Source organism: Echiichthys vipera (assembly GCF_963691815.1).
Source record: "Echiichthys vipera genome assembly, chromosome: 15".
Taxonomy (NCBI): domain Eukaryota; kingdom Metazoa; phylum Chordata; class Actinopteri; order Perciformes; family Trachinidae; genus Echiichthys; species Echiichthys vipera.
The window spans coordinates 29,185,189-29,198,621 of NC_139840.1; the positions used below are offsets into that span (position 1 = coordinate 29,185,189).

Here is a 13,433-nt window from a genome sequence, read left to right on the forward strand (position 1 = left end):
ATTTAATATTTATTTTTAATATTTAACATTTAGATTGAACATTTAGCATTTAGATTCAACATGTAATATTTAGATTGAACATTTAATATTCAGATTTAACATTTAATATTTAGATTTAACATTTAATATTCAGATTTAGATTTAACATTTAGATTTAACATTTAACATTTAGATTTAACATTTAATATTCAGATTTAGATTTAACATTTAGCATTTATATTTAACATGTGATATGTAGATTTAACCTTTACTATTAAGATTAAACATTTAATATTAAGATTTAGATTTTACATTTAATATTAAGATTTAGATTTAATATTTTGTATTTAAATTTAATATTTAGCATTAAGATTTAACATTGAATAACTATATTTAATATTTAAAATTTAGATTTATGTTTAACATTTAATATTTAGATTTAACATTTAATTATATTTAAAGGAGCATTAACGCAAATCCAATTTCTTAATTCGGCCACTAGATAGAGCCAGTGGCGGAGCATATCAGATATAAACAAGTGGGCGTCTCTCCTACTCAGAATCCGAATCAGAATCAGAAATACTCTAATAATCCCAGGGGGAAATTATTTTTGTTGCAAACTCCAGCTATACAAACAGCCCTCCTGGGGTCCGTTTCACAAAGCAGGTTCAAAAAACTCTGAGTCTAACCCTGAACTCTGAGTTGATCTACTCTGAGATTGGAAACTCTGAGTTTTCAGTTCCAGTACAGCAGATTTGCGTTAGGTTGATCAACTCAGAGTAGTTTGACCTGGAGTTAAGCGCGTGCACTACAAGTAAAAAAAGACAGCATCAATGGAGCCCTGATTCGACGAGTCACCATGGCAACGGGGAAGCGAAGGGCTACGCTACAACTGGAAATGGAAATGGAAATATTAATGCGCTCATACGGTGAGTTTGAGCAGGTTTACACCGCTGCGGCAGCAAAAGAGAGGGAGACGTGCGGGAGAACATTGCTGCTCGGGTCAGTGCGTAAGTTTAAATGTAGTCCTGTTGCAATCACAGTAATATCACAGGGGGAACTGCTTGAGTGGGAGCCTATTAATTTATTTAATTTAAGTGCAACCCCGCGGGGGAGAAGCGCACTTTGCAGCAACTTAAGATGAAACATAAAAACATACAGGTATTCAAACAGGTAAAACATCGGCACAATCTCATGGTGACGCCTCATTTTGAGCATGCTTTACATGGTAAAGTAAATATTACCGTAAGCAAAAAAACGCAGCGCAACACACAATATCTGCTGTGATATAAGAGCATTACTGGTTGTTAATGTTGGAAATGTAAGGAGGGATGAGATGGACTGTGACATGAAAGGGTGTTGTGCGTATTCAGCCCCCTCGCATTATAGTTGATATTCTGGATCAGAAGGCTATATAGGAGTAGTTTATATACCGGTAACCCAACTAAAAGCACACACGTTTGAACCTATGAATTGCAAGAAAAGCTGGGATTATATTTAGGAAACGCTAAGTCAAATACATTCAACTTGCTCAAAAGATCCATTTCATTCATTTTGTAATTATGGCTGCAGTATATTAAGGAAGTCTATGCGCGGTCTGATAATCATCTCCCGACGAATATTTAATTCTCTGCGCAGTAATGCGTCAGCTTCATCCACGGGATCGTTATCAAAAGGACATGCCATGGTAGTGAAATAGTCACCTCCTGATATGACTTCTATATAGGCCTACTGAATGATTTTCATACGTTGTATACAAAAACTCCCGTTTGCAAAAAAACGCAGCGCAACACAGAATATCTGCTGGGATATGAAACGGTACCGCTCAAAAAGAGAATTGCCACGAAATGCAAGAACATCTATAATCAATAGTTTGATAATCATCTCCCGACGGATATTTAATTCTCTGCGCAGTAATTCTGCACCTTCATCCACGGGATCGTTATCAAAAGGACACGCCATGGTAGTGAAATAGTCACCACTTAATATAACTTCTAATGTCTGAATTTTGCAGTGATTTTCTGAAAAAACAGACGGAACTATACTTCGCCAAAACTCGCCCGCTGACTGAATGAATGAGGAAATCAAACACCGTTTGTAGCTGAAAGAGGGCGGAGACAGAGAGAAACTCAAGGTTTTCTGAGAAAAACCTGGTCCCGACCAGGTTAGTTTCAGAGAGCATGTTACCATGGTAACTGACCGAGAGGTTAAGTTACCTCTCTTTGTGAAACAGGCTAGAGTTACCCCTCTGTCTCTGGTTTGAGTTACCTCCCTTTGTGAAACGGAAAACTCAGAGTTTCCCTTTAACCATTTCAGGGTTAACAGACTCAGAGTTTTCACTAAACCTGCTTTGTGAAACAGGCCCCTGATCAGTGTGTTCAGTCTGTTAGTGTCTGCGACCTTCAGCCCACTGCCCCAGCATGTGACAGAAAGAATAAAGAAAGAAGATCACACTGGCCACAACAGACTCATAAAACATCCTCAGCATCGTTGAGCAGATGTTAACAGACCTCAGCCTCCTCAGGAGGAAGAGTCGACTTTGGCCCTTTTTGTAGACAGCCTCTGCGTTTCTAGTCCAGTTCATCTTGTTACTGAAGTACACCCCCAGGTACTTCTACTCCTCTACAGTGTCCACAGGGACCCCCTGGATGGAGACAGGGGTCAAGGGTGTTTACACCCTCCTCAGATCCACTACGAGCTCCTTTGTTTTAGTCACGTTGAGCTACAGATGATTCAGCTCACTCCAAGTGACAAAGTTGCCCACAACAGTCCTGTATTCACTTTCATCCCCCTTCCCAATGCAGCCAACTATTGCAGAGTCATCAAAAAACTTCTGCCACTTAACTTCCCATCTACTCCTCCTCCTTACAGACCCCCTGACTGCCCCTCACCACCTAATTTTACACCTACCTATTCCACCCCTCCCCCCTGCTCTACATCATGTCCTCCACAACCTGATGACCTCAGCCCTCCCTAACGGCCACCTCTACAGTGTCCTTCACGCCTGACCAGGGGCCTGTTTCACAAAGCAGGTTCAAAAAACTCTGAGTCTAACCCGGAACTCTGAGTTGATCTACTCTGAGATAGGAAACTCTGAGTTTTCGGTTCCAGAACAGCAGATTTGCGTCAGGTTGATCAACTCAGAGTAGTTTGACCTGGAGTTAAGCGCGTGCACCACAAGTAAAAAAAGACAGCATCAATGGAGCCCTGATTCGACGAGTCACCATGGCAACGGGGAAGCGAAGGGCTACGCTACAACTGGAAATGGAAATATTAATGCGCTCATACGGAGAGTTTGAGCAGGTTTACACCGCTGCAGCAGCAAAAGAGAGGGAGACGGTGCTGGAGGACATTGCGGCTCGGGTCAGAGCATAAGTTTAAATGTAGTCCAGTTGCAATCACAGTAATATCACAGGGGGAACTGCATGAGTGGGAACCTATTAATTTATTTCATTTAAGTGCAACCCCGCGGGGGAGAAGCGCAGCTTAAGATGAAACATAAAAACATTTTTCAAACAGGTAAAACCTCTGCACAGTCTCATGGTGACGCCTCATTTTGAGCAGGTTTTACATCGTAAAGTAAATATTACCGTAAGTGGCTTTTTTTTATACAACATATCAATGTTGTATAAAAAACTCCCATTTGCAAAAAAAAACGCAGCGCAACACACAATATCTGCTGTGATATGAAAGCATTACTGGTTGTTAATGTTGGAAATGTAAGGAGGGGTGAGATGGACTGTGACATGAAAGGGTGTTGTGCGTATTCAGCCCCCTCGCATTATAGGTGATATTCTGGATCAGAAGGCTATATAGGAGTAGTTAATATACCGGTAACCCAACTAAAAGCACACACTTTTGAACCTATGAATTGCAAGAAAAGCTGGAATTATATTTAGAAACGCTGAGTCAAATACATTCAACTTGCTCAAAAGATCCATTTCATTCATTTTGTAATTATGGCTGCAGCATATTAAGGACGTCTATGCGCGGTCTGATAATCATCTCCCGACGAATATTTAATTCTCTTTGCGAAATGCGTCACCTTCATTCATGGGATCGTTATCAAAATGACACGCCATGGTAGTGTAAATATTCACCACCTAATATAACTTCTAATGTAGGCCTACTGAATGACTTTTATACGTTGTATACAAAAACTCCCGTTTGCAAAAAAACGCAGCGCAACACAGAATATCTGCTGTGATATGAAACGGTACCGCTCAAACAGAGAATTGCCTGGAAATGCAAGAACATCTATAATCAATAGTTTGATAATCATCTCCCGACGAATATATAATTATCTGTGCAGTAATGCTGCAGCTTCATCCACGGGATTGTTATCAAAAGGACACGCCATGGTAGTGAAATAGTCGCCACCTAATATAACTTCTAATGACTGATGTTTTCAGTGATTTTCTGAAAAAACAGACGGAACTATAGCAGAACTATACTTCGCCAAAACTCGCCCGCTGACTGAATGAATGAGGAAATGAAACACCGTGTGTGGCTGAAAGAGGGCGGAGACAGAGAGAAACTCAAGGTTTTCTGAGAAAAACCTGGTCCCGACCAGGTTAGTTTCAGAGAGCATGTTACCATGGTAACTGACCGAGAGTTTAAGTTACCTCCCTTTGTGAAACAGGCTAGAGTTACCCCTCTGTCTCTGGTTTGAGTTACCTCCCTTTGTGAAACGGAAAACTCAGAGTTTCCCTCATTTCAGGGTTAACATACTCAGAGTTTTCACTAAACCTGCTTTGTGAAACAGGCCCCTGGTGAGAAGACAGCTGACAAGACTCCACTCTGCAATATAATACTATATATATATATAGTTATATTTCTATTCTGTTTTTCTAATATATGTTGTCCGTATAATATGGGTTGTTTGTACATCTGGAGTTTTGTAACGAAAATAATTTCCCCCTGGGATTACTAGAGTATTTCTGATTAATATTAAGATTTAACATTTAATATTAAGATTAAGATTTAACATTTTGGTTTAACATTATGTATTAAGGGTTGTATTAAGATGTAACATTGACATTATGTGTCTACAAGAAAACTAAATATCACAAAGTTTAACAAATATTGCTGTAGATCTGGTCAAAAGTGACTTCAAATTCATATCACTGTTTCAAACGTTGTTTTTTGCTTTATGTGGCGAAATGTTGCTGTTTATTTCAGCGTGTGCCACAGTCGGCGCCTGATCCCTGTTGGCTGCAGTGTCCCCCCCCCCCCTCTCTCCCTCCATCTCTCTCTCTCTGTCTCTCTCCCTGGTCTGCAGCTGGATACTATTACTCTCCCTCTCTCTCTGTGCCCCCGGTGGCCCTGAGGGGCAAATCAATACAGCAAATAGAAAACACAACGCCAAATCCAAAACCACAACGACAAATCCCAAACCACAATGACAAATCCCAAAACCACAACGACAAATCCAAAACCACAATAACATTAACTTCAACCTGAAAGGGTAGGTCTCTCTGATCAGAGGATGGACCCTCCTGATTGGACCGACGGACTGTCTGTCTTTTAACAGGAAGGAGCGAAGGAAACCCGCTGCAGCTCTACATGGCCGTGTAACGTTACGGCGCTCTGATTTTTCCGGTGATATGACGGGTTTCAGAGTGAGATATTGAAGCCGACACCGACACACATGTGAGGCAGACAGCTGCTGCACCTCCTTCAGTGTAGCAGCTTCGTCAGCCTCCGATGCTGTCGACGCCCCGGTGGGAGGCATGGCAATGGCCGTGAAGATTCAGCTGGACGAAAACATGAACTGTGCATCGTAAGCTTAATTTCTTTATGTTTGTCAGCGTCCACATAAACCAGCATAAGTGTTTCAGTCATAAGAACCAAAGTGTGGTTAGTACTCTTGCTGTAAAGCAGCCAAAACACACCAGCTAACAAGCTAACGCTATTGTTAGCCTGCATTAGCGGTTAGCATCGGATTTTATCAAACCTAACGTTACAGGTTAACCCGGCGAAATCTGTAACATCAGTTCGCCAATGTTAAAACCCCTAAGTGTAGTTACAGAGCGTTAGTTTGAGATTATGTTTGCACAGCTAATGTATTTATAATTTACGGTTGGCGCTCCACTAAACTGGAGGAATCTCACTTAGTTTGGCAAGAAAGTCTTAAAACCTATAGGAAGGCCCTCCGTAATGCCAGAGCAGCATCTTACTCATCTTTAATAGAGGAGAATAAGAACAATCCTAGATTTCTTTTCAGCACTGTAGCCAGGCTGACAGAGAGCCACAGCTCTATTGAGCCATGTATTCCTATAACCCTCAGTAGTAACGACTTCATGACCTTCTTTAATGACAAAATTATAACTATTAGAGACAAAATCAACTCGCTTGGCACCAATTTTTCATCAAACCCAGGAACCTTACAAACTGTACAACCTGATATATTCTTGGACTGCTTTTCTACAGTCGACCTTAACAAATTAACCTCTACTATTTCAGCATCAAAACCTTCTACTTGTCTCCTAGACTCTATTCCAACTAGGTTACTTAAAGAAGTGTTACCTTTAATAAGCACTCCTGTATTAGATATGATTAACATGTCTTTATCAGCAGGTTATGTACCACAGTCTTTTAAAGTAGCTGTAATTAAACCTCTTCTTAAAAAGCCCAGTCTTGATCTTGACGTACTAGCCAACTATAGACCTATATCTAACCCTCCTTTTCTCTCTAAGATCCTCAAGAAATTAGTTGCCAATCAGTTGTGTGAGTTTTTACATAATAATGAGATATTTGAGGATTTCCAGTCAGGATTTAGAGCAAATCATAGCACTGAGACAGCACTGGTGAAAATTACTAACGACCTTCTAATAGCTTCAGACAAAGGACTTGTCTCTGTACTTGTTTTACTAGATCTTAGTGCTGCCTTCGACACTATTGACCATCACATCCTGCTACAGAGACTGGAGCATCTAATTGGCATTAAAGGAACCGCACTGAGCTGGTTTAAGTCATATTTATCAGATAGATCTCAATTTATACATGTTAATGACAAATCCTCCATGCACACTAAAGTTAGTCACGGAGTCCCACAGGGTTCTGTCCTTGGACCTATTCTTTTCACCTTATATATGCTTCCCTTAGGAAATATTATAAGGAAGCACTCCATAAATTTTCATTGTTATGCTGATGATACACAATTATATTTGTCGATCAAACCAGAGGAAACCCATCAGTTAGATAAACTTCAAATGTGCATTAAGGAAATAAAAAGCTGGATGACCTGCAATTTTCTGATGTTAAACTCAGACAAAACTGAAGTTATTGTACTTGGCCCCAAAGGCCTCCGAAACTAAAGCTAAAGACATTGTTACTCTGGATGATGTTGTGTTGTCCTCCAGCACCACAGTAAGGAATCTGGGTGTTATTTTTGATCAGGATATGTCCTTCGATTCTCACATAAAACTAACAACAAGGACTGCATATTTTCACCTGCGTAATATTGCAAAAATTAGGAACATTGTGTCTCAGAAAGATGCAGAGAAACTTGTCCATGCATTTGTTACTTCAAGGCTGGACTATTGCAACTCCTTATTATCAGGCTGCTCCAATAAGTCTGTTAAGAGTCTCCAGTTGGTCCAAAATGCTGCAGCTCGTGTACTAACTAAAACAAATCGAAGAGAACATATTTCTCCTGTATTAGCTTCTCTGCACTTGCTACCTGTAAAATCTAGAATAGAATTTAAAATCAACGACAAATCCCAAAACCACAACGACAAATCCAAAACCACAATAACATTAACTTCAACCTGAAAGGGTAGGTCTCTCTGATCAGAGGATGGACCCTCCTGATTGGACCGACGGACTGTCTGTCTTTTAACAGGAAGGAGCGAAGGAAACCCGCTGCAGCTCTACATGGCCGTGTAACGTTACGGCGCTCTGATTTTGGGTTTCAGAGTGAGATATTGAAGCCGACACCGACACACATGTGAGGCAGACAGCTGCTGCACCTCCTTCAGTGTAGCAGCTTCGTCAGCCTCCGATGCTGTCGACGCCCCGGTGGGAGGGATGGCAATGGCCGTGAAGATTCAGCTGGACGAAAACATGAACTGTGCATCGTAAGCTTAATTTCTTTATGTGTGTCATAAAGCTTACGTACAAAGCTCTTATTGGTCAGGCTCCGTCGTATCTTAAAGAGCTCATAGTACCGCATCACCCAACTAGATCTCTGCGCTCTGAGAATGCAGGGCTAATCGTCGTTCCTAGAGTCTCCAAAAGTAGAAGTGGAGGCAGAGCCTTCAGCTACCAAGCTCCTCTCCTGTGGAACAAACTCCCAAATGTTATTCGGGGGGCAGACACTGTCCCCTTATTTAAAAGTAAACTTAAAACTTTCCTTTTTGATAAAGCTTACAGCTAGGGCTTACGATAAGACTTTATTCTGCTTAATTATGCTGCTATAGGCCTAGTCTGCCGGGGGATAATACTTTTCCTGATACTCTGAGCTTCTCTCCTCTCTGTCTGTATCATTCATGTCTCATCAATGCATGTTACTAATTCAGCTTCTTCCCCGGAGCTGTTTGTGCTTTGTCGTCTCGCAGGTCTCTGCTGTCGTGGTCCTACATGACGCTTCCTGCTGCTATTATCACTGTTACTCATATATACTATCACTAGTTTAATAAACTATAAAATTTGTAGCTGTATCGTAGCTGCTATTGCCACTACTCATCATTGATCATGTTTGCCACCATAATTATTATCATTTTCATATTCTGTCACCTTAGCTGTGCTTGTTTCTACTATTTTGTTGTATTAACTGTCTTAACATATACGTTATATTCACATTACTATAAATATTATTATAGTTACTGTTAGGCTTTGCTTGCATCTCTGGAAGTGTGTCTGTCTCTCTCTGTCCATCTGTGTGTCCTTTCTCTCTTTCTCTCTCCTTTTCTTCCTCCCCAACCGGTCAAGAGAGATGGCCGTCCTCTACAGAGCTGGGTCTGTCTGACGTTCCTGCCTGTCATAGGGAAGGTTTTCGTTGCCACCGTACTCTACAGAGGAATTGTTGGGACTATGTAAATCATAAATAAGTCATTGAGTGTGGTCTTTACCTACTCTGTAAAGTGTCCTGAGATAACTTTTGTTATGATTCGACACTATAAATAAAATTGAATTGAAAATTGAATTGAATTGAATTGTGGTTTTGGATTTGTCGTTGTGTTTCTCTATTTGCTGTAGTGATTTGCCCCTCAGGGCCACTGTATCTCTCCCCCCTTTCTCTCTCCCTCCCTCTCTCTCTCTCTCTCTCTCCCTCTCTGCCCCCCCTCTCTGCCCCCCCCTCTCTGCCCCCCCCCCCTCTCTCGTAACAGCCCCCTGGCAGTGAAATGTAGACAGTCGTGGGTGAGACATGGACGAGCCTCAGCTCGGAGAAGTGCCGGACGCTTGTGAGCAGCTCGGTCCGTCAGTGAGCGGCCTGAGGCGGAGAGCTCTGCAGGAGAGCGAGCTGTCCGCTGTCAGGACCTTCTCCGACCACTTTCTCATCAAGTTTCTGCGGGCTAGAGACGGGGACGTGGAGCTTTCTTTGAAGGTAGGCTACAGCAAGCTTCAAATCAATCACCGCAAACTTAGGGTACATCAGTGTACACCAGGGAACACCAGGGTACACCAGGGAACACAAGGTACACCAAGGTACACGCCTCACTTGAGTTTCAGGAATTCAAAGGAACCTTGACTTCAGGAGAATTTATGGAGGCTGTTCATTGACGGTGTAAGACCGAAGTCCTTTTCTTTCCCCCGCCCACAAGGACTGCTACATGTCTGCACATTAGACTGTCATTGACCGGTAGGCTAGACCTATTATCATTGGACAAACAAGTGGAGTTCGTTTATAACGTCTTTAGGGTTTATTGAGTGTGACATTTTTATTGGATTTATCAAAATAGTGTAGTGTTTACACATGTAAATTTAAACCTTCTTTATTATAGGCTACCGTGCCCTGGATTAGTTGTTCCTTTATTATTATTATTATTATTATTATTATTATTATTATTATTATTATTATTATTATTATTACATGGCAGAGCTCGTGTCCACATGCAGTTTAAATTGGTGCATTCGGAATACAGTTACATTTTTAAAAAAGACGACGTTACAGATTACTGCACCATGCAGGTGGGACCATGGAAGCCAGCCGCTAGGCAGTGGTGTGTGTGTGTGTGGGCTTTCGCCAGAAGAGAAGGAAAACACACCGCCGTTTTTGGTCCACGTATACGAATATCAGTATGTAGTATGAGTAAACAGCCTCACCTCGCAGCTGCCCCGGGTACAGCCATCAGTGTGAGCCAGTGTTACCTTTACTGGGGTTTCCCTGTTGTGTTTCTCTAACAGCTGCCCCGGGTACAGCCATCAGCGTGAGCCGGTGTTACCTTTACTGTGGTTTCCCTGTTGTGTTTCTCTAACAGCAGCAGCAGTGCTCTTGTCACATTCAGAAACATCGTACCGATGAGCCTGTGAATATTCTCACTTGTCCAGGTCATCGTTACCCTCAAAGCAATTTCAGTCAAAAGCAACTGGACTTGGTTATATGTCTAGGAATATGTTTCACCTCTCATCCAAGAGGCTTCATCAGTTCATGTACGCATCTGACCAGGCTGGGACTGGTCCAACTAACAGGTGTTGAGATCCAAGTATTACAAGGCCGACCGTCGTTAGAGTGGCAGTCGTTGGTGGGAAGTTGGTTTTGACTTCGTTAGTGCTCTATTGAGTCTGAACGACAGTCGTTGGAGTCACAGGAGGCTTTTGTGAACAGTTGTTCTTTGAGGTTAGATTGTTGAATCTCCTGAGAAGGGATGAGAGGACCGCATTTTAAATTGGAGATAAGTGGTGTCTAGACCTCCTCCTCTGTTTAGCGATGCTTTCTCTACTTTTGCATAGATGGCTTCTTTTACTCCTCTTTCAAACCATCTGTCCTCACTGTCAAGGATTTGGACATTGTTGTCATCTTACCGATGATTTTCAGGCCCCATCTCATATCTACTGTGGAGAATATGATTGTGTAAGTGCACACTACATTGCTGCCACCTTTGAAAAATACATTTGGTAGTAGGGGAGACCAGGTACAGTTGTAACACGAGACGGTTGTAACACTTTAGATTGCTCCAATCAGAAACAAGCTACAGTGACATCACTCATTCTAGAGATGTATCATGGACACATCTCCTAGCTGTAAAATGCGCCACATCAGGATCTTTCAAAGTAGTTTATCAACAAAAGGCCTGTTTTTTCAGTGTCATTTTTGGATACTGTCCTGATATTAAATACCATAAAAATCTGAACATATTTTTAGATTCAGTGTTTTCTAAGCTAGAAATAAAAATGTCTAACATCTGCTAAAGTAGCAGTTAAGCCAGGCCTCGTGAGGTCAACACCCAGCTGTAACACCCAGTCAATCCTGAAGGCTTGGCTTAATAGTAGATACATGGATGGATGGAGGGATAGATAGATATGAAGATATTAAAATGTTATTGTTAAATGTAATGAGCAGTAGCTGCTGGTTAGTCAACTGTAATGTGTTTGATAGCAGAATGTCGAATATCAGAAAGAGAAAAACAGACATTTAGCGTGTTTTATCACCTTTTTTGGGGGAAGGCTTTTCCCTTTTATGTTTATTGTTGAGGATGTCCACCTCACACCATTAATGAAAAGTTGCTGGACAAAACGTACCATATTTGTGTTTTGCGTATTTGCATAACTTTTTCTCTGAAGACAGGAATACGATCGTTCTCTAATGCAAGCGTGAAAACATTACTTTACTTGAGTAATCCAAGGGAATTCATTACAGATTACATTTTAGGACATGTAATCAGTGATCTGTCAGGGAATATAATTTAAAAGGAACCCTCCCAACCCTGAAGATGCTTCTTAAGCATTACACATGCAATCACTATTTATTGATGTGTCGAAAGCTTTTGACACAGATGTTCTAAGACTTCTTAACTCAGGCTTCTCAGAGCAGGTAGTCGCATGGTTTTGAAACTACTTAGGAAATAGGTGCAGAAGACAGTGAAATAGAGGTGATTTTTTTGGCAGTTTTTCAAGCCTTTATTAGATAGGACAGACAGGAAACAGGGTGAGGGGGGGGCATGCAGCGAAGGGCCGCTGGTTTGACTCCAACCCGCGGCCCTTTGCTGCATGCCCCCCTGCATGCCCACTGCATTGAGGACCATCAGCCTCATTACATGACCACTGAGCCGCCAACCGCCCCACACCTTTATCTTTTAGACAATTCTTGGTCTGCTCCTATACTATATATTTTAACACCTGGGCCGGAGTGGGTCTCTATTCAACCTCACACCAGCCCACAATATATACTGTCTATATACTGTATATATACTGTATATACACTGGAGATCAAAATTAGAGAACAAAGTATTAATACTTGTTTTATTCTGAAATACTGTCATTTTTTATATATCCACTGTGGCTATACCACTGCTGTACAAGCAGTGGTGCCTTGGTTATTTTTTAAATGATCAAGGCACTTCAACAAAAACCTTTATAGAAGAAGAAGAAGAATTACTTTATTTTTTTATTTTTATTTGTGAAAACAAACAGTGAAAAAAATTAGAGAACAGTAACCATTGTGTCAGAAGAAAAGATTTCAACAATGTTTTCTTCTATAGGATTAAAAAATGAATAGAAAGTGTAGAGGCAACAACTTTGAATGACTTCAGCACATCTGCGCCCACAGGACATCACTAGTTTCTCACACTGCTCTGGTTTGATATTGGTCCATTCTTCTTCAGTCTTTTCCACAGTTCGATAACTGGAATGGGTTTCTTGGACATTACTTTGTTGCCAAGGATTTTCCAAAAATTCTATATGGGGTTTAGATCTGGACTCTGCTGAAAGAGGTTTACATAAACATTTACATTCAACGTCCAACCTCTCTCTGATGGCTGAGATGGTCATCCCTTTGGCCTTCATCTGGACAACCTTCTGTCTCAGGGTTTCAGTCACACTGTCCTTCCGCACTGGGCCAAAACAGGTTTTGCGGGTAAAGCATAGTGCGTTTGACCAGTGTGAGTGCAACCTCTCCGCGCCTAGCTGTGGCCAGCTGGCCATCCACAGCCCGTTTGAGAGAGGTGGGCTTTTAGAGCGCGTTTGCACATGTTTGAGCACCAGCGTACGCATGTGTACAAGCACGAGCACGGCGCCTCTCACATCATTTATGTGCGCCTGTTCAGACATAGAAAAAAAAAAAGACGGACCATGCGCGGACATTTAACAACAACAATGATGACGAAAGGTTCACGTTGGTGTGATGCGGAGGTGGAGTGTTTACTGCAGATTTGGGCGGTTGAAAATATTCAAAAACAGTCAGACAAGACGCACAAAAACTCTGAGGTCTATGGAAAGATTTGTAAACAAAGCGACTCATCGCGATGATGTCATCAATGCGTGTGACGTGTTACGGCGTGATGACGTATGGA

At 41.6% G+C, this 13,433-nt stretch overlaps 1 protein-coding gene across 1 annotated transcript in view; it reads left to right on the plus strand.

Moving 5' to 3' along the window:
* Positions 1–9,349: 9,349 nt before the first annotated feature.
* Positions 9,350–13,433, plus strand: part of ttpa (tocopherol (alpha) transfer protein) — a gene marked incomplete at both ends in the record, with an annotated part of 29,454 nt that continues 25,370 nt past the window's right edge. Inside the window, one exon of the mRNA XM_083929084.1 lies at positions 9,350–9,529. Within this exon, the coding sequence (XP_083785210.1) occupies positions 9,350–9,529 (180 nt within the window). The remainder of the gene's footprint in view (positions 9,530–13,433) is intronic.